The following is a 26,758-nucleotide window of genomic DNA, read 5'->3' as shown; positions in this document are numbered from 1 at the left end:
TTTTTCCCTTGCTCAGCTCCATATTGGAGGAGGGGGAAAAGAATAAATCCATCTGAAGCTTTCTTTACTCCAAATCTCTTGTTCCCAGTGGGTTCCAGTTAACAGGAACCTAGTGTGTGTTCACTTCTCTTCTGGAGAAGACAATTTAAAATGATAACAAAAAAGGTCCTAGAACAGTGTAGCAGGAACCCAGCCTTTCATGTTGCTGCCTCTGCTAGGCCACACTTTAAACTTTTTCGAAGGTGGATTTAGTCTGCAAAGGCTTTCATGCAAATGGCTCATTTACTTAAAAATCCACAGAGAGCAGGGGGCCACAGAGCTCTTTTTCCCTTCATCTTCCCCTTACTCGTCCAACACCTTGTAAAGTACCGAGGTAGTGAAAAGCAGGTTATTATGCACTGGGAACTGGTGTGGCAACTGTTGCTTCCCCGTCATTAACGCGTGTGTTTAAGCTGAACGACTTGACCTGAAGTGGCTGGAGCCTCCCAGGGAAAGTTGTCAGTGCTTTTGTGTGTGTGTGTGTGTGTGTCTTTACAGAGTTCCACATCGCAGCAAAACCCCTTCTTTCCAATTTGCCGCCTGCTGCCCTGAGGGTGACAAGGCTGAAAGTTTAGCAAGTTCTGTGCATAACTTCACATCACAGGAGCAAGTGCGTATTCTCCCCCTCCCCTTTCTTTTTCCTGCTCCTAAACACCTCCTTCAAGTTCGCAGCTGGGCAGGACTCCAAAGGTGCAGCAGCAGCAACAAGCTGGAGTTCAAAGTTAGCAGTAAATTGCACAACTTCCAGCTCATCGCTACGCTCGGTGACTATTAACAAGCTGGAAGGCGCTCAGGGAAAAAAATAGGGGAGAAGGGAACACCCTCGAATTGTTTGGGGATCGCTGATGTTATGCCGCTGGGATCATGGCTCCTTTTGGAAGGAATTTATTAAAAACCCGGCATAAAACCAGGTAAAATGCGTGGGTATGTGGAGGAAAAGGGAGGGCGATATGGGATAATTTTTTTTATACTTTTTGTTTGGATCTGGGTCCAGGATGTGTTATCCGGGCCGTGCCGCTCCCTGCAGCTGGAACTCCAGGGCTCAGGAGCGAACCGGAGACGGGCCGGGGGGAGCGGAGCGGAGGGGGCTGGCGTGTGCAGGGGCAAGGGGCTCTTCCCTTCCCCCCTCCCCCGGACCTGTCATTCCCCTCTTAGCTCTGGCTCTTTTGGTTGCTGGTCAATATTTTCCATGAGCGGAAAGTAGCTCTTCCGGACTTCGAACCTGCCTCGTCTAAACCGAGGCGAACATTGGCGGCCCCCCGTGCTAACAAGGTGAGGCTCACCGGGGCCGGGAGGACAGGCTGCAACCCCGACGTGCGCGTCCCGGAGGCGGCCGGGGGGAACCCGGAGCCCTTCACCCGGCCCGGGACAAAACTCCCTGAATTTCTCACGGGAGGGCCGAGCTCCGGGGCCCTCGTCTCCCGCCTTAGCCACGTTCCCCTGGGAGGTAGTGCGGCAGCCCGCAACCCCTTCGGATCAACCCCGTCCCTTATCCTGTCCGCTGGCTGTAAGCCTGGGAGGTAGGAGAGCATCGAGCTCTCAGCCTGGGGAGGGAGCATGATTTTTTTGTTTAGCCTTTAGTCCGGGATGGACTCGTACTGCATGTGTTTTTTTGCCTAGAAAATTCTTCAGGTGGACAGCTGCGGTCCCTGGGTAGGCTGCCGCCAAGTTTCTTTATGGGGACTTTGCCCCTAACGCTGTGCATGCTTCTACATGCCCCGCACACCGGCTGTGAGAAGGAGAAAAAGGGTTATGTAATCATGTTAGGTGCTAGGATGGTACTAGATTATTTGAGATAAATATTCTTGGAGTGGAGTAAATCTGCTTGGACCCTATAGGATATACAGTTGCCGAGCCCATCTAGCTAAAGCTGAACAGAAACAGATTGCCTCAAAAATCACTTGTAATCTTGTTCCCATTTTGACTGGTACTTTTCGCTGAAATTTAGTTTGTATTTAAAGGAATGCAAGGGAAAATCTCTTCCAGGGGGAATATAATTGAATTCTTAAAAAGTCTTGTAAAAATGTCCCTTTTCTGGGTTTGGCTTTTGATTTTCACATTTGATATACTGAAAATTATTCGAGGAGGATTGTATTTGTTGGGATTGTGTGAAAATATTAACTTAACATAGTACATGGAATATAAATCAGAAAGATTCTAACAGTCAATGTTTAAAAAATTGGGTACTATTTTAGAATTATTAATATTGTAGGTTACAGATTAAACAGCATGTTTTGCTAATGGGTCTGAAAACAGTAAAACTTTGATGTATTTCTCATGTAGCCATTTTTTGTTTAGAAGGGCTGGAAAGGTGGACATGAATTTTTTATGAAATTGCTTTTACATAGAGCTGTAAATTTTTTACTCTTAAAATATAAGTTTTGCTACTACCATCACTTATCTGAATGAGCATTACGTCACAAAGCACAGTTCCATTGTGTTTAAACGTGAAACTGTTTCTCTTTTGGATATTTATAATATCTTCACACTAATTTCATCAGTCTCACTGTGTTTGCTGATGTGACATTTTATTCCTCGGGAAAAGAAATTCAGAATCCAAAGCTTTAAACAGGTAATAGAAATTCAAATACCAAAAGAATCATTACTATGAACATCTAGCATTTTCTTCTCACTTCATCCTTCCACCTCCAAAAATAAATTAATGCTTTTAATGGCAGAGTAGTTATGGCAATAAGAAGGGGCTGTACGACCACAGAAATGTGGGGGGAGGAGGTCAAGAACAAAGCAAACTACATAATTCTTAAGATGTGTTGCTATTATCTGTTCAGATATTTAAATTTCTGCATATTTAATGTTAGTTTTGATACTGAATTTTGAGAATTTAACTTTGTTTATGCATTTAGTAAAACGGTTTTGCAGTATAAGTGAAGAGATACATAATAATTCTTTTTCATTATAATTGTATCTTGGTGAACTCATCTGAAACCTTGAAAAGAAGTGAGCTCAAAATCCTTCACTATGTTTAGGGCAGTAGTTGGAGAGTTGGAACTTGTGGCTCATTACCTTTTATTAGTTTAATTACCTTTAAAGAGAGACCAAAAAAGTAGATCTTTAATCCACTGCTGCTTTTTTCATTAGATCTAGCGCTCATCCACCTTTTTCAGAAACTTAAGTTTTTTTCCTTTTTCTCTGGAATGTTTTAATGAGCATTCGCTACATGCAAATGTAACTCCTGAAAGTTATAAGATAAGCAAATGGGGAGTAAAATCTATGTTTACATGAGGACATAAAGCTAAGTTGAGGCAGTAAAGGTAAGTGGAAGAAATGCCAGAAGGAAAATGAAGGCGTTACAGTCATTTGCTCAGATAACAAGATGACACCACCGTAATTAGTGCTTGACTTGCAGCATTGCCCAGAGGTCCCAGATCAGGGCCCTGTTTCATAGTAGGCTCTTCATATACAGATCATAATTGTCAGTCCCTACCCCTAAGACCCCAGAGTTTAAACAAAGAGTTTACTCTGAGTCTGTGTCTATGAGGTATTCTAGCAAGAGGTGAGGGATGTTGCCTATGATGTCACCAGCCTTTAGAGAAAGAAACTGAGATTAACCATCAGGAAGACAAAACCCATGCTGAACTACTACCAGTATTTGAAAGATCTTCAGTCAGTACTACTCTCTTGGGCTGCTGAAATCTCACTCATGCAGAGACAGCACAAGGCCTAGGTAGCTACTTGATCACGGTAAGCCCTGGTTTGATTTCAGGGGAACAGCCACTAGCAGTGTGGCTCCAACATACATTTCTTGGCCAGAAAGACAGTGAGTGATGTCTTGATATCTTTTTCAACAGCTATAAGTAGCATAGTCCCCAGAGTGTGTTTGTGCTTGTCAGTGTGTCCCCAGGAGAACTATACTTCCAAGATGCCCCACCCACCTACAAACTGAAATGTTCGCAGCGGGACAGGCTGTACTCTCTAAGGCAACAATGGAAAAAAGAGTTTCCTGCAGGACTAAGGCTCTGCAACATGAGTAAACTCAAGGGGATTTATTTTTATGCAAATCTCTTAAAGATGCCATTCTTTGAGAATGAGAGGAATACTCAGCTGACATCACACTTCAGAAGCGTGGTGATGGCAGGAAATGCTTAGCAGAAGGTGGAGGAAGAGAAAAGGCACTGACTTCTTTGCACTCTAACACATTGCTCTGCATGGAGCAAAAGAGCTCTCTATCCAAATATGAGAAACAAATACAGAGCATATATACTTGCGGTGTCTATGTACCAGGGTTTCACACTGTATAGGATTTCCTAGTTGCTAAGCAGTACAGGAATTTATGCCACATTGATTTTCTGTAAGATTAGAACTTCTCTGCCCTTGGGTGCTAGATTTGATCCCTTTTGAAAAGGGGTCTTTAGGTTCATTTAAATACTTCAAGGATATCTGGATCTATCTCACACCAAGAAAGCTGACCTCAGTGTTATTTCTTTCATAAAGACTACTTCCTTGGGTTTTACACATAAACTGTAGTCAAACTTGTTGAAGCTCTACTGTTCCGTGCATGCTGTAGCCAGAGAAGCAGCACACTGAGAAGCAGAAGATACAGATAATCTATCTTCTTCACACAGTTGTCCGTGATGCTGTAGGGTTGTCCTGTTAGGCACAACACACTGAGAAATATTTTTTACCAGCGTACTTCATGTTGGCCCTATGTTTACCACAACTGTTTGTATGCTCTGTTGACATACAACAATTCTGAATCCAATATACATTTTTTGTGATGAAACAGTTGTTTCGAATATATTAATATTTAAATTTATTTATTAGTTTTCCTTTTCCTTCCTGATTTTTTCCCCCCACCTTTTATTTTTTACTGTTTTCCACCATTTTCCACTTTAACTCAGTGCAATGGCAGTTAGCGCAGGAGGCAAAGGCTTAGTTTGTCTATCCTTAATTCTTTCTTTCTTTAAACAGCTCATCTCTAGTTCAGAGATAGAAAAAAAGACCATATATCTCCATTCAATCTTATGGATATAGAGGGAGTTCTTTCAGTTCTGATAGTCAGAGGCCCCTCCCCAGTGAGAGACACATTCAATGATTATCTCAGTTTTTATATTACTGTGCAGGGTGGTGAATTAGATTAACAACTTCATCTCTCTGATACTGACCTAGCATTTCCATGATCCCTCCCTTCCTCCCTCCCTCCAGTAGTTTCTCATCACATCTAGTTAGCACAGTGATTTGAGTATTACTCTGAACATCTCTACTGCTCTACGGTTGAGTACGCTGCTGTACATTTTAAACCTTGATGAAGTAAAACTGAAAATGCTCAGCATTGATGTTTGGATTGGTAAAGCTCTTGGAGATCAACTGCTTGTCTGAATGAACTGTGCATGACCCACACTGTAAGTCTCATGGGATCATGTGAGCTGTCTAATACTTCTCTTGGATGAGCACACCCGGATAAAAATCTATATGAAGCTCTAAAGGTGCTTTTTGTTACAAGACTACCAGGTATTTGGTATGTATGTTGGAGGGGGTAGATAAAAACTTATTTAGAATCAGTGGTGTTATCTGTGTTAAATTTTTAAATCAAAAAGATGGTGCTTGTTTGGTAATGGTAGAATACATTCTTCTCCATATTTTTTATTTTTCCTTGAGTATGAGACATATTAGTGAATTACCAAAGAAATTTTTCCTTTTTGAGCCAGACTTCATACACCAAAATTTATTTTCTGGTCTGGCTTGTCAGCTTTGTCACAGGGGTCAAAATGGTTGCATACATTTTCTAATAATCTTTGTACATATTTGTTCACTTCAGTTTCAGGAAGAGCTTTTCGTCTAGCAAAACACTAACTTTATTTCTAAAGAGTTAATTATCTACTATTCCGGGAGGGCAGGCAGCAATTTCATTCCAAAGGAGTAAATAAAATGAGTAATAGAAGTGTGTAATACTACACCATCTAAGGAAGGAGCATGACTTAGGTTAAGTTAAAGCTAATCTGAAACACTAATATAATGTAAAGTCAGGCTGAGAGATACATTTCAGACACAACCCCCCATTTTTTTAGTAAAAAAATCAAAAGAGGAAAAATCTTGCTGGTCAGTGGCTATTTCCTATTTTACTGTTGAAAAATTAGCATTTTATATGCAGAGTAAAAACTCAGTCACATTCCTAAACGTGTAATGATTTTATAGAGAGAAATAAGTTTTCAGAGATGGGGATTTTTTAAAATTCTATTATTAATAAAAGTCAGTGATAATCACAGAGTTGTACCTCCTGATTGACCTATGCTCAGAAAAAATTTTGGTTTGTTTTGTTTTATATGATTAGTAATAACAATGTAAAACTATGGTCTGAAACATTATTATTTGAAAACATTAGCATCACATATGCTGTACAAGCTTTAATTAGTTCATCCAGCTTCTATATTTAGTATGTTGATAAATCCTTATTAATAGTGACAGAAAGGATGATGCAGTATAAAAATTATATTTAAGACCACACATTAAGGGAAGCCTAGAACTAAATAAATGTTGGACATGCTGGTACATAGTTATGTGCATGGGTTACTGGTCTATTATTGTCACTTCTACTGTTTCTCTCATGTATTATGATACTCTCAAGATGCTGACTTTCTGTCTTCTGCAGTGCTTCCATACTAGCAATTCCTCAGGTATCATGTAGGGCAAAACAAATAAGAGACAAATGGTTTCAGGATGAATGGAAAGAAAGAGTGACCAACCAAATTGGAAAATAAATTACAAATTTTTTTTTGTAGCAGAGCCAGAACAATCCTCTACAGAATGTAGGTACTAAACAAGTACAGTTCAGTATATTGTTATGCAGAGTTCTCTGAAAATTTCTCTCAGATCAGGTTGCATCTGATCTTTTTTTTTTTTAACTATTCTATATCACATGTTCCATTAGAAAAAATTACTTAGAACGCAGCACAGTTTTCACACAAATTCTGGTGATGAAATTTTTCCTTCTGGGGCTGTAAATTTTCCATGGGCTTGCGCAATTCTGGCAAAAGTGACAAATTTTCATAAATAATTCCTCATGCTTATGTTTAACACATAAGTATAAAAGTCAAGAGCTCATTAGTGATTTTGGAAGTTGCATTTTTGAGAGAGCCTTGTCCAAAAGAATATTCTTTTTAGCATCTTGCTGGAACTTGACTCAAATAGCCCCAGAATGAACCACTAGTTGCCTTTTCTTGTTTTGACCTATCCAGAAATGCACTTAAACCGCAGGTGTTGCAATAGTGATAACGATACCAATTTGCTTGTGACCTCAGACAACCAATAATCTCGTTTAGTTTTCCTTAGCTGTAATTTGGGTGTTAATATTTACATGCCTCAGGAAAATACGTAGGACATGATTAGACAGTGTAAAATTTGTGGAAATGCAGAATATGAAAGCCAGTTAGTGGGAGAGGTATGAATAAAATCTGTAAGCTCTTTATTTCTAATTGTTGTACAGTCCACTAGAGCTAGCTGCCGTGCAGGGAAATGAGAATACATTTTGGATTGTTTAGGTCTGATTTCACATGATTCTCTGAGGAATTTTCATCAGTCTAAAATTTTTCATAATGTTAAAAATTACTTGTGAGGAATGTTGTAATGTACTAGAAAGGGAAATAAAGAAAGAAATGCCATGTGGATGTTAATAGATTTTGCGGTGGTTTTGTGAAGTGGACATAAGAAAAGAAAGCTGCAAAAATCAAAAAACAGAAAGGAAGTTTCTCGATGGTAATGATATTAAAGTTGTCATGTAATTATTTTTTTAATGCTATGAAAGCCAAGTTCTAATATCATGTAGAAATTAATAAAAGACACAAAACTTTAAAGAAAAAAATTCCAGTGCACGTTTGCCACATCTCTCGTGCATTTTATTTATGCCCGTTATTTAAAGTTATGTTTCTCTTTCACCGATTTTTTCCTATTTCATTCTCACTCCTGTCTGCCTGAGTACGTATTTGCCTCTGTCAGTTTGAACCATTAAATTTGTAGTTTGGATGGTTGCTAGATATATATTTTTTGAGCATTAGCATTAGAAGAAGCTTATTTCTTAGAATAATCTTAGAAGTGATATATGCCTCTGTTTTCCTGGGTTGCAGTTGTTTTTGTATGTTGTTTTTTCCTCACATTCATTAGTAAAATGTAGACTAATGATGGAAGGTAGAGAGGGTAGGTATTTCTTGTGAATATAATATATAAGTATAAATATATTTTTTCCATTTTGAGGGTCAAAACTGTTAATCTGATTAAGTTGCTTCACCCCATCTGTTCTCTTTCATTGATGTAAAGAGTTCTGAATTATGAATTCCCCATCATAATAGTAAATATAGTCATCTCTGTTGAAAAGCAAAAGATATTTATTTTTTCCTCCTTTTAATAATACAAAATTATCAAAGTTTAAAATAAATATGCAAAATAATAATATTATCATGTTCAAGGACACAATCAGGTTCATGAAAATTTAATAATCTATTAGACCAAGTTTTGTTTTGGTCAGGTACAAATATGTTTACCTTACTTTAGCTTGTAAGGATGTATGACCTCAGTGGAATAATGTAGCTGAGTGAAGACTACTAATTTTTAAGAGAGTCTGCCCTTGGGTCTTGACCATGCAATTTGCTTTGTGTTAATACATTCCATCATCCATGTAGAACACCTTACTTTGCTTTCCCCAACCTCCTTCAAATTGAAAAGGATTATTTCTACAGAGGGTAGTTTCCACTGCGAAAGCCCTTTTAAGCTACAACATTTTTCAGAGCAACAGTTGGGATACCGTTTCCATGACCTTAAGTATATCTCATTTGCCACAGGAAGTTATCAGATTCTGCTCACTGATCAAAGAGTGGCTTAGTGACATTTATAAATACAGGATCTTACACAGATGTTCAGCTGCTTGTGTTTTGGTTGGCTTCATAATTGGTAAACTGATGTTCTGAACTGCTGTTTCATTTGGATATTACCTGATGACAGACTTCCTCTGTACTGATTGCTGAGGCACTAAGTATACTTGTTTAACTTGATTATTGTCTGTGTCTCTCAGGGACACTTTGTTGTTAGAATGCTGTTTTCATTAAAAGCTTTGTACAAATCCAGTTTTCTAAGAAAAATTTAGATTGGTATTGACTTTACTGCACTTTCCCAGATTCCTGATACTTTAAGGTTTAGGTAGATAACTAATCATGTTTGTTTACCCATGAAGGTCACTACAGGTATCAGACAAAGATTTAAGTTATTTTTGGAACTACAGTTGTGGATGGTCACAGTACTTCTCCTTGACACTCGTATTGTTCCTAAGATTCAAGCACACAGGAAAACACAAATGTCAAGCTCCATCTTACTCAACTTGATCCACTGAAAATTTAGGTATCTACTCATCTAGGTACTCTTTGTAGTTAATGGATACATCTAAACACTTCTGGAGGGCAATTCATTCAGTCTTAGGCAGGCTTTCAGTATGTGATTAGTCACCCTTTTGGAGGAGCCTACTTTATGCCACTGATTACAGAGGAAGGTCAGAAAATTATCTCTGATTGCACATCTCCATTTTAAATAGCTTAAGGTAGATGACATGAGCTCCACCCAATCACTTTTCATGGAGCATGCTCAGACTTTGTAGAGCACCATCATTTGCACCATTCATTTTAAAAACTAGAAAGGGAGTCATGAATGTAGAGGTGAATTACAGGTAGATAATGTATGATTAAGGGAGAACCATCCTAATAACATGGATGTGTTCCCCAACCCTGCCACAAAATTCCTACCTGATTTTGGGCAAGTCACATAAACCACAGTTTACAGAAGTGGTTACTCACTATGTGTTCCTTATTTGCTAATTCAGTGTCCTGTAATCTGTTTTGCGCAAGGGCTGAGCAAAGTATATCTCACTTTGCACGTTTCTATGATATCAATTCAGTTAGCCAGAGTGGGAATTTAAATGAGTGGATAGCTTTGGTCTGAATATTTTTGAACTCTGGTTTGTAAAAGGGAGTTCTTTCCCTACAAGAGTGTGTGGAAATAAATAAAAAATACATATCTATGCATTTACATATTACAAAACTGAGTACACACTAGACTTCTTTAAAAGTCAGAAGCGACAAACAGAATGTGCATATGTCATGGAAGAAAGCTAAATATGTATATTTCTCCAAACATGACAGAGTTGTCCACATGGCAGAGGGAAGCATGCCTTCACTCAGCTGTCACTGTGGGCAACCATTCAGCTTATGAAGTACCTTCTTAAAAGTAAACTACCATTTTATCCTCCCTGAGCTATGAAGCCATATGAATTGCTCATATGTTGAAAGGATCCCCACCTGCAAAGACATTTGGATATGTGAAATAAAGAAACATCAGATTAATTTGAATGTTGACTCAGCCTGACTTTCTGTGAACTAATGACAAGTAGTTTACAATGTCTTTCTGGTGTCACAGCCTGCTTGGGATAATCACTATCCTGCCGTAGATGCATCTCACAAAACTAGCACCATTATTTCTTGGGCCTGCCTTGGTCTTTGGTCACAGTAACCTAGCCGTGTTTGTCTTCAGCTGTGCCCAATGCAGGTTTTTGTCCCATACCTGCTCTCTCTGTTCATCACAAATCTTATGCCACGGGTTACTACGCTTTCAGCTGCATCAAATTTTTGAACAGTTTCTTCCTAAACTGTTCCATCACATTTAAGTGGGTTATCTTGTTTAACAAGGCTTTTATCTTTATGGCCTAATTCATCATGACTCATTGGAGGTCAGACAAGTAGCTCAGCCCCAGTGAGAGGGTTGTGATGGACAACTGACATGGGTATGAGCCTCTTCAGATGGCCCCAGATGGAAACTCATTATCTGAACCCATCATGTCTGTTATAGAACAGATTTTGGACTTAAGTCACCATCATTCAAATACTTTGGGATTCACATGGCTTTTTATGTGAATCACATGAAATGTCTTTCCTCTGCAGCTAACCTCCTTCTCACAGCTAAAAATTATGTGAGTGTGCTACTGGACACCATTCTCTGTATCTATCTCTTTTGTCTACACTTTCTTCTTGGCATTATTCTCATAATTTTCCCATTACTCTTGGTAGTCTTTATGATCCAGCATTAACCTTGCTTCCAGGCAGCGAATCATCCCTTCTTGTCTTTCCTATCTCTATTGCTCAGCTGTCTAGAGCTAGTTTTGCAATCGCCTATGCCCTCCTTAGCATATCCATTGCTAGGACAGAGCACAGTTGGTAAGGTTAACAATTTATTTCGTTTGTTCAGTAGCTTCTTCAGAGAAGATGTGGTTATATTTCAGAGACCTTATCAGCCTGTGTCTGACTAACTACATATTGAAGCATTCATTGATAGGCAATTTTAGAAAATTACTTGAAAGCATAAGCTGCACAAATCTCTCATACTGACAATGGACACTAAAAATTCTTCAGGTTTCTTTTAAAAAAAATTTATGTCCACTCTTCTTGTTAGCTTAATTATGTATCTAGTACTCAATTTAGCTCTTTAGAATGAAAATTTATATGAGTCCACTTCATCATCTCATCTTTTTTTCATTTCAGCTCTTCAAATACTGTAAGTAATGGAACACATTTGTCACTGAATTATCTTTCAGAAAGTTCGAGGGAGAAATTTGAAGGAAAAAAAAAAGAGAAAGAATTGATTGTAAATGAGGTCTTGATAGAACCCCTTTTGAGGTGATATTCTTCAAAATGATTTAATGAAAGCAAATGAAATGGCAAAGATAATACAATATAATTTTCAGAGTGAGGTGGTTCACCTGCAAAATTTATTGCAATACATACAAAGAAAATTAAAGCCCATCCTGTATTTCTCTCACTTCTGGAAAACTGTAAAGAGATACTTAAACTAGATTTTAGGATATACAAAAAAGCTGTGTTAACAAATCATTAAAATCAAGAAAGTTAAGAAAGGGTGATGATTGATGAGGTGGCTGGACAGATCTAACAGGGTAGTGTTGTAAAAAGGGCAGTGCTAAGCCTCCTTTCCAGGTTCCTGGCCACTCTACCATTTCCTTTGCATTGCTCCTATTCTTGCCTGACACTGAATATTTTCCTTATTTTTTTTTCTCTTCTCTCTTTTTTTTTTTTTTGGTTGGCTGGGCTGGTTTGGTTTTGGGTTTTTCTTTTAATGTTTTTCTGGGTTTGCTTCCTGCAAGTTTATCAAACTGGAAACCCATTGGTTGAACTAACACAGCTGGCACAAGCAAGGAGATGGGAATATCCGCTAGACACCAGATTGCCTAAATTACTTCATGGTATTTTAAGTCATATATATTGCTAACCTATAAGACTAGATTTAGCAGTAAAAACGGTATTTAGGATAATCACTTTGGTAAGGTATTTATTTTGTAAATAATTTTGTCTGTTTTGGGGATAGGTTTGAGGAGTGCTGGAGTGTTTAAAAACAGAAGATAAAAATACTAATTCGTACAATGTTCATGATGTACAAACAGAAATTTGCCACAGGCTTCTACTAGAGCAGCTACAGGAGTAGTTACCGTAGGTAGCCATCAGGAACAGACTATAAGGGAAAGAAGAGATTCTTTTCTGAGCCTAAGTTCAGCTTGAGGACTGGCAAAGAGAAACCAAATCCATCTGGACTTTTCTTTCTATTTATTGTGAATGAGATCAGCATCTGTCTCACATGGTGCTACCAGGAGCAGAGAAGAGGTACACAACATGCACAGCATATAATGGTTCATAAGAAGATAACCATCCCAGCCTTTAGCTTAGAGAGTATTGGAAAAGTGGCATGAAATCTTATTATTTCCTTGTTTGTATCGTCTTCCTTTATTCAACTTACCTTATTATCACCAGTTTACGTATGGTGCGCTTTTTTCATGTTTTGGAAGCCCAGACCCACCCTCAGAATGCTTTGTGTTTATTTCTTCACTGGGCAAAATGTCAACAAACCCAGAGCAGGGAAGTAGCATACATTTGCCTTTCAACAAAAGCTGAACTGAATTTCATGGAACAACAACAAAAAACCCCTCTACTCCCAGTGCTTGGAATTCCCCTCACTTCTTTGATCTCAAAAGCTCGTAAACAACCAGGGTGCTTCTGAAAAGCAGTTATAAAAATTCTAATGGGAGAAATTAGATAACCCAAATTTCTACTAGCTGTAATAGTAACTCTATCATTTTGAAGTCTATGTTCCAAATGATCTATAAATGATTCTGCTTCCTCTGTATAATTGAAAGTGATGGAATTTTAGACACATTTTGTACATTATTAATAGGAGTTCCATAAAGCTTGCAGAGTGTAACCAGTGCTTAAATATGCATAGGTGCTTAAGTAGACATAGGAACAATATATAGAAATGTATTTTTGCAATGTAGCAAAATTCTTGTGGTAGGTAAGAAGTACCAGTGACATTTTCATTTGTTCACTAGTAAGAACCGTCCACTGCCCAAAATCAAGATGTAGCATTTTCTGTATTGATATTCCTAAACATTGCATGCTGCTTATTAACACAGGAATTTGAAAATGCCCATCTTCCCATTCCCCCTAATATGATCTAAAGAATTACTATCACTGAATATGTCAGTGTTTGTTTTGGCTCTGAAGTTCTTCCTGCATCTTCCATCCCTGAATAACAGCTGCTTCCTCACTAGTAGTTGCAATATACATATCAAAACATGTTTTCTCAGTAAAGTAAATTGTTAATGTTATTGTAACTCATATTGGAAAATATTTTGGTGGACAGCTAGTTCTCCTCTGTTCTAACCTCCACTGTGTCAGGCCACCACCAATACACACCTGATACAAACAATATGTTACCTGCTATGGCATTTTGTGTACATAGCATGCTTGCTGGAATTCCAGACGTTTTTTTGACTAACATCCACTTACCAGCCTTGTGACTTTGAATATGGAGAAATGATGATTTGTCTGACAGCAAGCCAGATTTAAAGCATAGATGTTATTTATAGAGAACGTATAACCTTAGGGGTAGAGGAAAATTTCAGAGGTATGACAGGAGGAAAGGACAGGGGCAGATGCAGTCTCCACTGCAGCCTTTCCACTTGCCTGTAGGTTAAGTGATTGGAAGCCTAAACGTGATATATGGCAGAGCTAATAGGTGAAGGAAAGGGCTTAGTAGAATTTTGGTCACCTTTGCTGAAAATCTGCACTCTGACCTTGCAAATGGAATTTTGCAAAACAATATTGTCCACTGTAGAAATGACACAGAGTCCTGTCATTAAATGGAGCCACAGGGGAGTGTTCAGGATAATCTACCATAACTATCACTCTCATCTAGTGAGCAAGGTGTATAATTCCTTTTACAGTATCTCTTATTTCTGTCTTTCTGTTATTGAAATATCTTCAGTTACTACAATTTATTGGCTTATTTTCTATGAAGTACAAACTCCATGAAGTACCTATCCACATAGCAGATGATAGAATTATTACTGTCAGTCTTTGTTGGTCTTTTTTATTGACTACTTTAATTTCTTTTTTATCTGTTTTAAGTACTGTCAGAGCTTTTTCCCCTTTTTATTTTTCTTAAATATTGATCCCTTTTCAGGCGCCTGCTTCTAAGTAGTACACTTATTAGAATGAAGCGTATGATTTCCCATGGGATTTTTACCAAAGTCTGACATTTCAAGTCAGCAGAAACTCTGGTGTGAGAAAGTTATTTGCAATAAAATAATTATCAAAATTATTTTCTTTAAACTGTCATGCTTTTCATGTATTTTATTCTATGACAAAATAATACTATCTCATTGCAATTTAAAATTATTTCACTGACATTTGTCATAGAACACCACTATAGTATAAAGTGATTACGTGAAGAGAAATTTCAACTACAGATCACTGCTGAATTATAGTATATGCAGTTTTGTACAGTAGCTACCTAAGGTGATGGCATTTCTCTGCAGAATAGACTAAGGAACTACTCACAGTTTTAAGTACATAAATTTTAATTGATATAGGACGTATTTGCAACACTTGTTGCTTTAAAATTCCTCATAAAAGCTTCCTGACAGTATGGGTATCTTGTTGAGTGAAAAATTTATGCCTTTAAAAAGAAAAAGCAAAATGAACATAAACTTATACTAGGAAAAATGTATTGTAAATAGCTAGTTGTAAAAATAGATTTTGTTTAAATTGTTTTGTTTTTTCAAATATCTGAAATACTTCAATTAGAGCACCCAAAATGTGTATATGTATGTTTGAAAAATATCATGTGACTCACAAGATGCCTAATTTTCCTTTATTTTTAGTAAATGACTATATACATTTCTGTAAAGGAGGAAGTTTTATTGTAGAGCAACATTAAATGGGTATAGAAACAGATGGTAGAGAGAAATTTAAGTTATTCCTTTTGAAATAATTGTTTTCAGAAGTTCTGTAGTGTTCTTCCTACAATATTAGGACTACTACTATTGGGACTATACTGAGGGTTTTTATTCTTATAGTTAAAGTAGTAGTTCTGCCTTGTCATAATTCTTTTCAGTTAGTTGTTGCCCTGACTTTTGTGTGATGCAGAAGGGAATAAGAACCAAGTTTCTGACGTGTCATGTATGGAATTTCTATGTGAACATTAACTGTGCCTACATTAATATTGTTTTTAGGGACAGGTGAAGGGGAATGGGAATGCAGTTAGTTAACAGGCTAACTTGAATCCCTAAAGTTTTGGAGTAATTCCAGCTTCATTGCATGGTGAGAGAGTAGCTACTTCCTCCTTGCTGCCCTTAGGAAACTCAGAAGCGTGTAATCTACTTAGGCAGGAGGCACACTGAGTATAAGATTTGGCCTTTATTGCTTTTTGAAAAGCTTTACAGAAGGTGACAGAAAGTTGAGAAAAAAGGTGGATTAAATGTGGATAGTCTGAATAAACTTAGTATGAACTTTTAATGTGATTCATTTATTCCTGAAAGGTTGAAATACTTCTGACCTTAGCTTTCGTATGGGCTCTGTATTCTCTATAGCTTTAATGTTTAAACTCACAGTCAAAAATCTGTTTGGATCAAATTAAATTAGAGTTTTTTCCAAGCAAGAGCTGCAACACATGGCACCAATAGCTTTACTTTTTCACAAATTTCACAGATAAAAATCGCACAGATACAAAATATGTTTTGATCTTTTCTTTCATAATGATCATCTATTGTTTCACATATGTTTATATATATATAGTAACATCCTGAGATTTTGAAAAAGAAACAATAAAAGCAATATAGTATTATAATTTCTAAGTGGAATGAGATGATGCATGTATTTGCTATGTTTTGACTCCATATCAGGTTATTGACTTCATATTAGGTCAGAGATCTGGTGGAAACTGCATTCCCACATCCTTCCCACAAATGATTGAACGTTCGGAAAAGGTCCTTCACTGTGAGTGGGGTTGGGTACTGGAACAGGCTCCCCAGGGAAGCTGTCACAGCCTCAAGCCTGTCAAAGCTCAAGGAGCTTCTGGATGGGGTAGTCCTATAAGGAGTAGGGAGCTGGACTCAGTGATCCTTATGGGTCCCTTTCAACTTGAGATATTCTATGATTCTATGACTGATAAACTAATTAGCTCTTATATACCCTGATATGTAAATGTCACTGGTATCGAAAACTCTCAAATGACATGCAGCATGTGATCTATGCTACAAATGTAGGTTGTTTGTGCCAAGTAGGTATTCCTGTAATATTGGCTTCTTATTTCCAGCAAGGAAATATATAAAAAAAATTATTTTTATAGATAGTCATATTTTTAATATGACTCAGCTCAGCTCAGCTCTGAGAGATAACAGAGATTATTAATCTCAGCACAGAGATTTTTAGCAAGGTTTTTAGCAACTGCATAAAACCAAGAGAAGTGCTCTCTAGGACCTTACACATGGAAGAAACATCTGTGGACGTTGAACAAAGAGATCATAGCACAGAAGCACAGACACATACTTGCCAAAATCCAAATAGGCATATTCATGTGCCCCAGCAGCATGCTCAAAACCAGCCCCTTGAAAACACTAAATAATTAAATGTTTAGTGTCTCTTGTTTTCCCAGGGTGTTATATGCCGTTGTGTCATACCATTTTCAGAGGAGAGCAAGTGGTTTGGCTGGAAGATTTTTACCCACTGTGCAATGTGGCAGGTAGGACATGAGGTTTAGAACCTCTTCCTGAGGAGGTGGCAGTGTACGGCTTGAAAAAGAAGTTAGAGAGCACTCAGAAACACGAGAGATTCAAGGAGCTACCTGCCTGGATTTCCCTAAAAGTTTCATATTTCTTAGTGGACTCTAGGAAAGCCCTGAGATGGCAGGCCTTATACTTCTGGGCAAGGGCTTCACTGCAAGAATGCAGTAGGCATCAGGAGGATTGTCTCTTAAAGCCTTTTTGGCTTTTGGTTTCTCCACTGAAGAAGGTGAATTGTTCTGGGTGGCATCTTGACATAATGTAGGAGTTTGCTTCTTAGAAGTTTAGAATTACTTTGGTCTTACCTTGGGGAGGTCAGGACAGCAGCATACCTACATACTCTGGTCAGCTGAGGACCCCATCACATCAGCCAGTCAGTTATAAAACACGATTATCATCTGATCTGCTGTAGATTAAACTGTATGTGCTATTGAGAAGGTTTAAGCTGTCATAGAATAAAATGTGATTTTCCCAATAAATTGAGGGGAAAATTACTGAAAGATTTTACACAAATGGCTTTCCAGTAGATCCCTTTGATGGCAAATTTATAAATTATTAACAGTTGTACACATTTTCAAGGAAAAGGTTAGTGTATTGCTTGGTGTGCCACCTGTTTTCACCTACTGATTTTTTTATTCCATATAAATTATTTCAATGACTGAGAGGAGACAACTAGTAAAATTTTTGATCATAAACATAATCTCAGGTTTGAATCCCTTTCCTAACACAAAAACTTTTAGTTGGTTGCTCATGTTGACATAAAATTGGTTCAGCTGTTCATGATGAATTAAAATTAGTAAAGTTTTAAACTAGCAAGGGGTTCACAAAAATGTCCTGGCTGTGAAATTTCTAACAACTACTTAAGTATTTTTTAGTTACTCAGTTTGATTTTTCTTTGGGGAGGGTACATCAAAAAATACAGTAATGTTGAAAAAGGAGTTCCATTTTGTTTTGTGGAAGTCTAGGAAGAAATTATTACAGTGAAGGGAGAGAAGATTTTCTTTTAGTGTTCAGAAACACTGCATTGAGTTACTAACAGTACGACATGCAAGTGACCTTGTCCCAACAGAATGCAGAAATTAGTAAGGGAAAAGAAGCATCCTGTAGACATGGAGATGAAATTCTAAAAAGTAGAGGGAACTCTTTATTTGATTAGCATGATTGGTTGTAAAACTATATATTACCTATTTAAGAAGAATGTTAACATTTTTAGGAAGGCAAAGAATTATGTGTTTGATATGTATATTTTTGTTCCAGACATACCTTTAAGTCAGTGAATATCAAAAGCACTGCTTCCAGCATTTAAGCTATCTAATATTTTGACTTTGTGCAATGTAAATACATGTTTTTGTTTTGTCTATATGTTGCTGGAATGTATTACCTTCCCCCAGGCCTGAGGAATAAATTAACAAAGTGTATATCTGACAGGCAACAATCCGTTTATGCTGACATAATTAAGACTGTGTGAGGTCTATAACATGATTAGAATGTTTTTTTGGGTCATCTTTAAGAGCAGTAAGGAGTAACAGGCATGAAACTAGCAGACAAACCAAGAAAACAAAAAGATTGGAAAAGTACTTTTGACCATTCTTAAGTTAAAATTCCCATCTGTTCCTAAGAAACAATTGGCTTTGCAAAAAAGATAGACTTTCATGTTGTTGTTGTTATCATAAAGACTTTAAAATCATAGGTGGATAAGTAGAACATTTCAGTGACCAATTCAAAGAAACAGAATTCAAGCCATAACTGAAAGCTTCAAAGCCTGTTTACAGCAGCAGCAATGCATTGTTGAAAAAAAAAATTAGTTGCTTAGCTAATTTTGAGAAAGTTGCTGTTGTGTTTTTTGGGAAAACGAACCATTTAAACTGGAAAAACGCTTTCACTCTTACACTCTCATTAACTGATACACTATTAAAAACGGTGGTTCTTTTATGTCCTTTACAAAATTGCAGGCCATGGAAGGCAAGCAACCTATAAACATGAGAAGCTTGCCTCTCCCTTAAAGTGACTGTTTAAAAGAAGATCCTGTTGCTAAAGATTATAATTTATAATATTGCATTTCGGAAAAAAAATTATTGTCAATTATCAACATTTATTCAAGATATCTTCCTTAGTATTGGAATGAATTAATGGATTTCTTCATAAATTACAGTAATAAATTCAACAATGAATGGAACAGTCAAGGTCTAAACTAAGCTAAGAAGTTGTAATATGTTATCTTTTAGTTATCATTACTAAATCTGCTGCTGCTGTAACCATTCTTGTTACATTTCTCTCAGACAATAAACTATAATCTGATTGGATTAATCTCACTTGAATTCAGTTACCTGAAAATGAGCTATGTAATTGAAGGTGGCCACATAGGTCTCTTATAGTTAAGGAAAGAGAGAAATAGCTTAATTTGAGAATTCATTCCAATTATCATAGATGGTCTAGGCAATGGTAATTTCGCCTTGGTGGTCCACTCTCTTCTCTTGACAAAGAGGAACTTCTGATGGTGAATTTATAGTGAAATTTTAATTTTCACATGTCTAAGTGAGATGAATTCCTCTTTGTATATGGATAATCTGTGCTTCACTTTCTATAAGGAAAGTAGAGCTTAACAGATGCCTCCTTGTACTAACATTTTCCTGCATCCTGAAAGCAAGTCTTTAATAATTGTTCTTTTCTGACTGACACAATAATGGTTCGTTTTTGTTTGGAACTATCTGAATTAACTATGATAAAAGAATTATATAATAAATGTTACTTATAATGTCCATAGTAAAGTGCATCAGTTTACCATTTTTTAGTGGAAGAAAACAATAAACCACTTTTGATATTTTAGAAGATATTAGAATGTGATGGAAATGTAAGATTATGAATTATTTGCTAAATCTTTTTGATTAAAAAAAAATCAAAATTTTAGTGAGACGTCAATAAAATTTAAGATAACATATGTTGTAACAAACACATAGAAAAGAAAATGAATTTGTACTTTACAGTTTTGTTTTGACTGAATAACTACAGAGATGTTCAGAATTTCTTTTTAATTTCTTCTCTCCTTTTCCATAAAAGGTGACAATATAATTAAAGGTATAGATTACATACTTTACATACATACATATATATTTATAAGTATATATTTTCATGTTTAAGCTACTCGAGTTCTTTGTTTACCTGTATGTGCATACATTATAATATTTTGCAGTGCTACTACTAGTTATGTGCTATAGACAAAACAAAGAACAATCCTTCCGAAAAATATTAATGTAAATTCTGTGTAGACAGGTGCATCATAACTGAAAAAATAACAAGGGGTGATAAATGTCTAAAAGAGGACTGAAAACAGTAATTTAAAGATGTTCTTTTACACCTATATAGTTTCAGGGATCCTGTAGAGATTGCTTTACAATAAACAGTGGGTTGCCATCAGAATTTTGCTTTACTCCTGCTGAACTCTGTGAGAATTTTGTATAAAAACGGGTATAGCAGAGGTATTTATCAGTACAATAAAGATAAGGTGTCTAGGGATTTTCAGATTTTATCTGTAGTTTTACTAATATCACAGAGAGAAACCGTTTTCATAAGAAAACTTTAAAGGAACCAGGAGAAGAAGAGACTGTAAGCTTCTTAATTCACATAATCTGTTACATACTGAAAATATTGACCAGGAAAAAATATGGCAATCAACCAAAAACAAGAATAAAAAAAAAATTAATAGGAAGAGTTTCAATGTGAAAACAAATTGCATAAGATACACTTGGAAGAATGCCAGAGGAGATAATACTCATTCCTTGAAATATATTTCTTGATTACAAAAGAAACCAGGAAGAACAAACACTGAATTTACTGCCTCAGAGTTCCTAATCGGGTATTTCTTCTCATATCTGTGGTGAAAAAAAAACAACCCTTGGTTATTTTATAGTCACAGTTGACTCATGTGGCAATTTGCTGTTTACCTTCGTTTCACTTAACTCCTGATCTGTCAACAGAAAAAATTCTATAGCATCCTGTTTTTTCAAATCTAAAAGCACTTACAGATGTTAACTTTTTAGCATGTGACATACTTAACAGTAATGCCATTTAATCTAGTATCATCTTTCATTTCCTCTCCCCCATTTAAACTTGAATATTACTTTCTTTGTGCCATTTTCTATGTCTGTGACAAATACTTTCTTATTTTGAGAAGTAGTCTATGAAAACATTATTAATCTTCTGAGCACCAGCTTCAAAAAATAATTACTGTAAAATGCTGGTCTGTAAGGGGGAACTATTGAAGTGGGAAAATTATGTCATTACTCAGAGTAATCTACCAAAACACAGATTTTACAGAGGATGTTCCAAGACCTGAAGCAACGTAGTTGGACAGACCTCTCCTCTGCAATGATACTAATAAGCTCACTCTTGTCAGTTTTATTAGTATTCATTTGCACTCTCCTGTCTTTTGAGGATTATTGCCTCCTGATCAGAGTGGCACCTAGAGTTGAGTCAGTCATAGTTCAATTTATTAGACTGCAGTGTGTCTGTCATGTTGTGTAATAATTAAAAAAAAGAAACAAGTTGTATTGCTTTAATAATCATAGGGTATAACCATAATCAAGCCAAATAAAACTCCATTCCCCCTACATTTCAGAAGACTAGAAAAGGTCTCCGAATAAGTAGTGCCAGATAGAAGCAAATGTTGTATTGAGCACTTTGAATATTGTCTGAATAGTTATTTTCATTTGCAAGTTTTCTCTGTCAGACTGGGTTAAATCTCATTTATTCAAACTAACTGCAAGAGGTACCAGAAAATCCAAAGAAAGGCATTTTTTCTCAGGGAATTTAGTGTTTTACCATTTTATGATAAAAGAGGTCAAATTATCAGGTTTGGACAAGCAGTAAATTATGCATGTGGAGTCTTGAGGACACGAATATCCTGGCAACTTTGCCAACATAGGCCCATAGAAATTCAGGACCACTCAGATGGGGATGAACTGAAGAGTTAGCTGTAAGGTGAATTTCTCCCTTTGGTCAGCTGAATTGCTCTCTAGGCACGACTGATTGTACTGATTAGACAGTTACAGTAGCCATAAAGGAATATCAGACACCTTAAGTATCTTAGTGTAAGGTGATATCAATTAAATAGCACTTTCATTGCAATTCATAAGCAAACAAATAAATAAATAAACTTTTTTGCTTTTCTTGCATTTTTGTATAATTTCAAACATTATAAAATACAGACCCATATATGTGTTCTCTTGCAGTTGGTATTCTTTCACAGCTCACTGGAATTCATGCAATTTGGTGCTTCAGGAAAATCAACAAATTTCTTGAGGCTTGTTAGTGAAAAATAGCACTGGAAAACAATGGTGTTTACGCTTGTGTGGGTCTGTGTGTGGCAAAAGAACTATAGATTTATCTTATTGTCAAATTCTTTTAACTTTCATGGTGTTCAGTCAGCTTTCCTCAGTCCATCTATGTTCAGTGCATTCTTCTCTTCTGAAGCCTTGGTGATATTAAGAGCTTAGAAATGTTTGTGCGACGTCTATGTGATGAGGAAATTGTGTTGTCCTAGGACAGTCTGGATATGTAATACAGATTGCCAAACTTTATCACTGATTGTTAATACACACTTACTATGTGAACAAAAACTAAATTTGATAAAAGACATTTTGTGTGAGATTGCCAGCTGACTTGGTGGTAATATTAAAGCAGTGGCCGATTAAAGCTGTTACATCACGGCTAGGCTTCGCGAACGAAGATTTGGGAAGGCTCTATCCACATTTGCTACAGGCGCGCTGGTGGCTTAAGCTGTTACATAATCCAAAGATATTTCTTCATGGAATTTAAACAAGTATATTATCTTGCACAATAGTACACAAATTTTTCAATCTGATGTCATATTGGAATTATAGTAATTATTCTGTGCCACTGATATGTAATTTATACTTTATGTCTTCTTGTTCTCCAGGTCTCCCAGCAAGGACATGGCTTCAAATGAAAGAGAGATTGTGGTTTGGGTTTGCCAGGAGGAGAAGATTGTATGTGGCCTGACAAAGCGCACAACTTGCTCAGAAGTGATTCAAGCACTGCTTGAGGAGCATCAGACAACATTTGGAGAGAAAAAGGTCCTTTTTGGAAAACCTAGTGATTACTGCATCATAGAAAAATGGAGAGGCTCGGAGCGAGTACTGCCTCCCTTGACAAAGATTCTGAGACTTTGGAAGGCCTGGGGGGAAGAGCAGTCTAATTTGCATTTTGTGTTGGTAAAGTCAGATGCCTTCCTCTCGTTTCCATTGTGGAAGACAGCTGAAGCCAAGGTAATACAAAATGTAGAAAAACAGTGGGACCTCAGCCCAGCAAATTACATGAAGATGTTGCCAATAGACAAGCAAAAGAAAATTGTGAGGAAGACTTTCCGGAAACTGGCCAAGCTTAAACAGGACAGTGTTCAGCAAGAGAGAGACAATATGGAGACACTAATTCATCTGATAATTTCTCAAGATCATACCATTCATCAACAAGTCCTTAGAATGAAGGAACTAGATATGGAAATCGAAAAATGTGAAGCAAAATTCCATCTAGATCGTGTGGCCAATGACGGAGAAAATTACGTGCAGGACTCCTACTTAATGATCAATCCAACTGAGGCTGAGCAGCAAAGGAGTAGGCCAGATGATCAAAGAGAAATGCATGAGTATTTGAGCAAAAGTGAGGGCATTTTACAGGTTGAAGAGAGATTGAAACATCACAAACAATTAATAGAGAACCTGTGCGCTGAAATTGAAAAAGAGGTACAAGGTATATGCACGGAAAAAAATGTAGATGATATTCACACAGAAGTAGCTGCTAATGCTGAATTGGAAAACTCAAGTTTAGAAAGTGTAAAATATGAGCTGGAAAAAAGTATGAAAGATGGTCTAAGAATCAACTCATACCTGAGCTGCATTCAGAAAGAACTTACATACAGGGACTCACTGCTTCAAAAGAAGGAAAAAGAATATGAACTTCTTACCGAAGAATTTAATTTACTACATGTTAAAGACAACGTTGAAACTAGGCTTCAATCAAATGAAGAGCCATCCAAGGGCAGTGGCATCTCCAGTAACAGCACTGCTGTTCCTGACTTTGTTCATAGAGTGACTAATCTGGACATAAATGATACAGACTCTGATACTGGAATAAGCTCTACACACAGTCAGGACTCTGAAATAACCTCAGGGGAGATGGTACTGTTGTCAACATAGTTGAAAACAGTCATGCATTTATGAAAGGTCATATTTTGAGGATATTTATAAGGATTAGTAAATCTTTTTGTCTTAAAAGTTATGCTCTTCAAGATGTTAAAACTGTGGCACCGCTTTAGCAAAGTAAACAGTGTCTATTTATGTCCTTAATAGTATACTTGTACTGAAAATCATGTGCAGTATCATGGGTTAACTGCTGATAGGTGCAAAGTTGTTGGCTTTGCTACATCAAGACAGACTGCTTACATCTTGTAATATTGATAATTAGTGAAACAGGAGCATTCTGACTGTCTTGGCCCAAAAATTTGGAGATTTGATTTCCTTTGATCTTTGGGTCCACTCCTGCATCTCTCTAACTTTTTAGGAACATGAAGTAGAGTTTAGAGCAAATTAGACAGAGAGTTTTATTTTCTACTCTGTTACATTAGCTTTATTCAGATGGAGTTTCCCTGCCATGAAGCTGCTGTAAAGGAATATATAATTGAGCATGTAATCTGTTAAAAAATAGTTTTTATGATATTGTAGGACAAAAGAAATATAACTGTATTTATGTTGTATTTTTAAATTTAGTTTCATCAGGATATTTTCAAAAACTCCTAAGTCCCATTTTAAAAATTACCTTACACACATAGGTTTTGAATTTTGATTCTCTTTCGGTGGCACTTACCTGCTTTTAAGATTCTTAAACCCCCTACTTATCAGCTGTTACCCCGTAGTTGCCTCAGTGATTTTTAAGTCCACATAGTTTCTGCCAGCAGGCATGTCAGAACTGCTTATGTCCTGCTTGTGCGAGATGCTCAAATCGCAAACTCATGCTTAACCCCAGGGGCATTTTCAGAAAGCAAGGTTTTCTCCTGACTATCTCAATGGTTGGATCCAGTGTCTTAAGCCTCCTCTAAAAATGACTACCAAACAAAGCGTAGCAGAAGTGACAGGCTGGAACAAGACATTTTTGTCTCTGGCTAAACACTTTACCAATAGCCACTTAGTTACCATTTTCACATAGCAGGTAGGTTGTCAAATCCCATCTCATGTTTTGGAGCAGGAACCTGTAAATCCTACTTCCTCAGTAAGGATTTTGGGATACAGGTAAAACTGTCCACTTTATATAGCTAATTAAATATTGGACCCCAGGTAAAATTAAAAAAAAAAAAAAAGAGAGAATGCAAAACATGAGAATTTTACGACTATGTGATTAAGTTAAATGATTTCATTTAAGATGTAGTAGTTGATCCCAAATCCTTCTCCAGCACATTGCTGTAAATACGAAACAAAGCTGTAGAACTGAGATGCTCTCCTCAGTTGCCAAACAAGATATCTAACTCTGAGCTAGAGACTCTGCTAATAGAGAATACACGCATAATTTCTGGGTTGCCATGTTTGTGTTTTGCAGATCAATCTGTTTAATGCTTCTGATTAAAAGAATTGAATGGAGAAATAATTGCAGTGTTTTTAAAAAATGTTCAGCTGCAAAATTCAGATAGATCCTGGAATCAACAGCCTACAAAGTAAACAAATGGACAGTACTTAGAAGGTATAAATGTAAAATACTTTCAGATACACTGCTTTCTCCTTCTGTAATTTTCTTCTCTTAAAAGTCTGTCAACCGTCTGTTTTCTAAAATGACCAAAGTGCTAGGACTGCTGATTAGCACATATTTGATGCAGAAAAACAAAACAAAAAGAAGAAAAAAATTTCTAAAAAGGAAATTTTTCTTTTTTGCTGTTGCTGCTGTGGCTTGGTTTTTGTTTTTTTGGGAGGTGTGGTTTTTTTTTATTTTTTTTTTTAATCCTGGATATTATAAATAGGTTTTGTTCCAACAAAGTGTGCTAGTCACCTTAATATATTTTGTGTTGTATTTTTGTCATACAATGCTATTTTAATGCTTCAATAATAGTGTGTAATACTTAGACTCATCAGCTTCTGATGGAAACACGTGTATCAAATATATTATCTTGTCTTTGTAATAATTTATTAACGCAACTCTGCATCTTTTGACCTCTGTGGTATCACTCTGACAAGTAGTAAGCACAGAGCTCTGAATGCTGAGAGTAGGCTAACGTATTCTATGAGTTCTTGTTAGTTTAGTTAACAGGTATTTCTACTGAGTCATTTTTTTATATCTAAATACTTAGAGGATAGAGAGTTGAAACAGAATAATATTCACAGCTGTGCAGACTAGAACAAGACCCATGGGGGAGCTAATTTCCACTCATACTCTACCAGATTTATTTCACTCATAAGAACTTGTGTGAGTTCTCACAACTGATCTTTATCCACACTATGTGGTTGATTGTACCTCCCTTGCAACATGTAGATCTTAAGAGTATCACTGTGTTTTAAGAAGAAAATAGGAAAAATAGATTGGGAGAGAGTATTTCTTAAAAAATAA

General features: G+C 36.6%; 1 protein-coding gene across 2 annotated transcripts; it reads left to right on the top strand.

Annotated features, from left to right (window-relative positions):
• Positions 1-725: 725 nt before the first annotated feature.
• On the top strand, positions 726-26,666 carry RASSF9 (Ras association domain family member 9). Of its 2 annotated transcripts, none has more exons than XM_017804574.1 (2): positions 726-950; positions 23,091-26,666. In XM_017804574.1, exons 1-2 carry the CDS (start codon positions 904-906, stop codon positions 24,364-24,366), a joined length of 1,323 nt encoding a protein of 440 aa, XP_017660063.1. In that variant the 5' UTR covers positions 726-903; the 3' UTR covers positions 24,367-26,666. The 2 variants fall into 2 exon arrangements, with proteins under 2 accessions (XP_017660063.1, XP_017660064.1); XM_017804575.1 differs by lacking the exon at positions 726-950 and adding an exon at positions 1,123-1,311.
• Positions 26,667-26,758: the final 92 nt, after the last annotated feature.

The sequence above is a fragment of the Lepidothrix coronata genome, unplaced genomic scaffold (assembly GCF_001604755.1).
Source record: "Lepidothrix coronata isolate B3197 unplaced genomic scaffold, Lepidothrix_coronata-1.0 Scaffold9, whole genome shotgun sequence".
NCBI classification, from domain to species: domain Eukaryota; kingdom Metazoa; phylum Chordata; class Aves; order Passeriformes; family Pipridae; genus Lepidothrix; species Lepidothrix coronata.
The sequence above is the reverse complement of the archived record's forward strand: the minus strand, read 5'-3'. Positions and strand labels throughout refer to the sequence as shown.

Coding starts and splice junctions, on each gene's coding strand:
- RASSF9 (XM_017804574.1), top strand. CDS start 904: ATGGCTCCTTTTGGAAGGAATTTATTAAAAACCCGGCATAAAACCAG. Junction 951..23,090: donor AAAACCCGGCATAAAACCAG/GTAAAATGCGTG, acceptor CTTGTTCTCCAG/GTCTCCCAGCAAGGACATGG.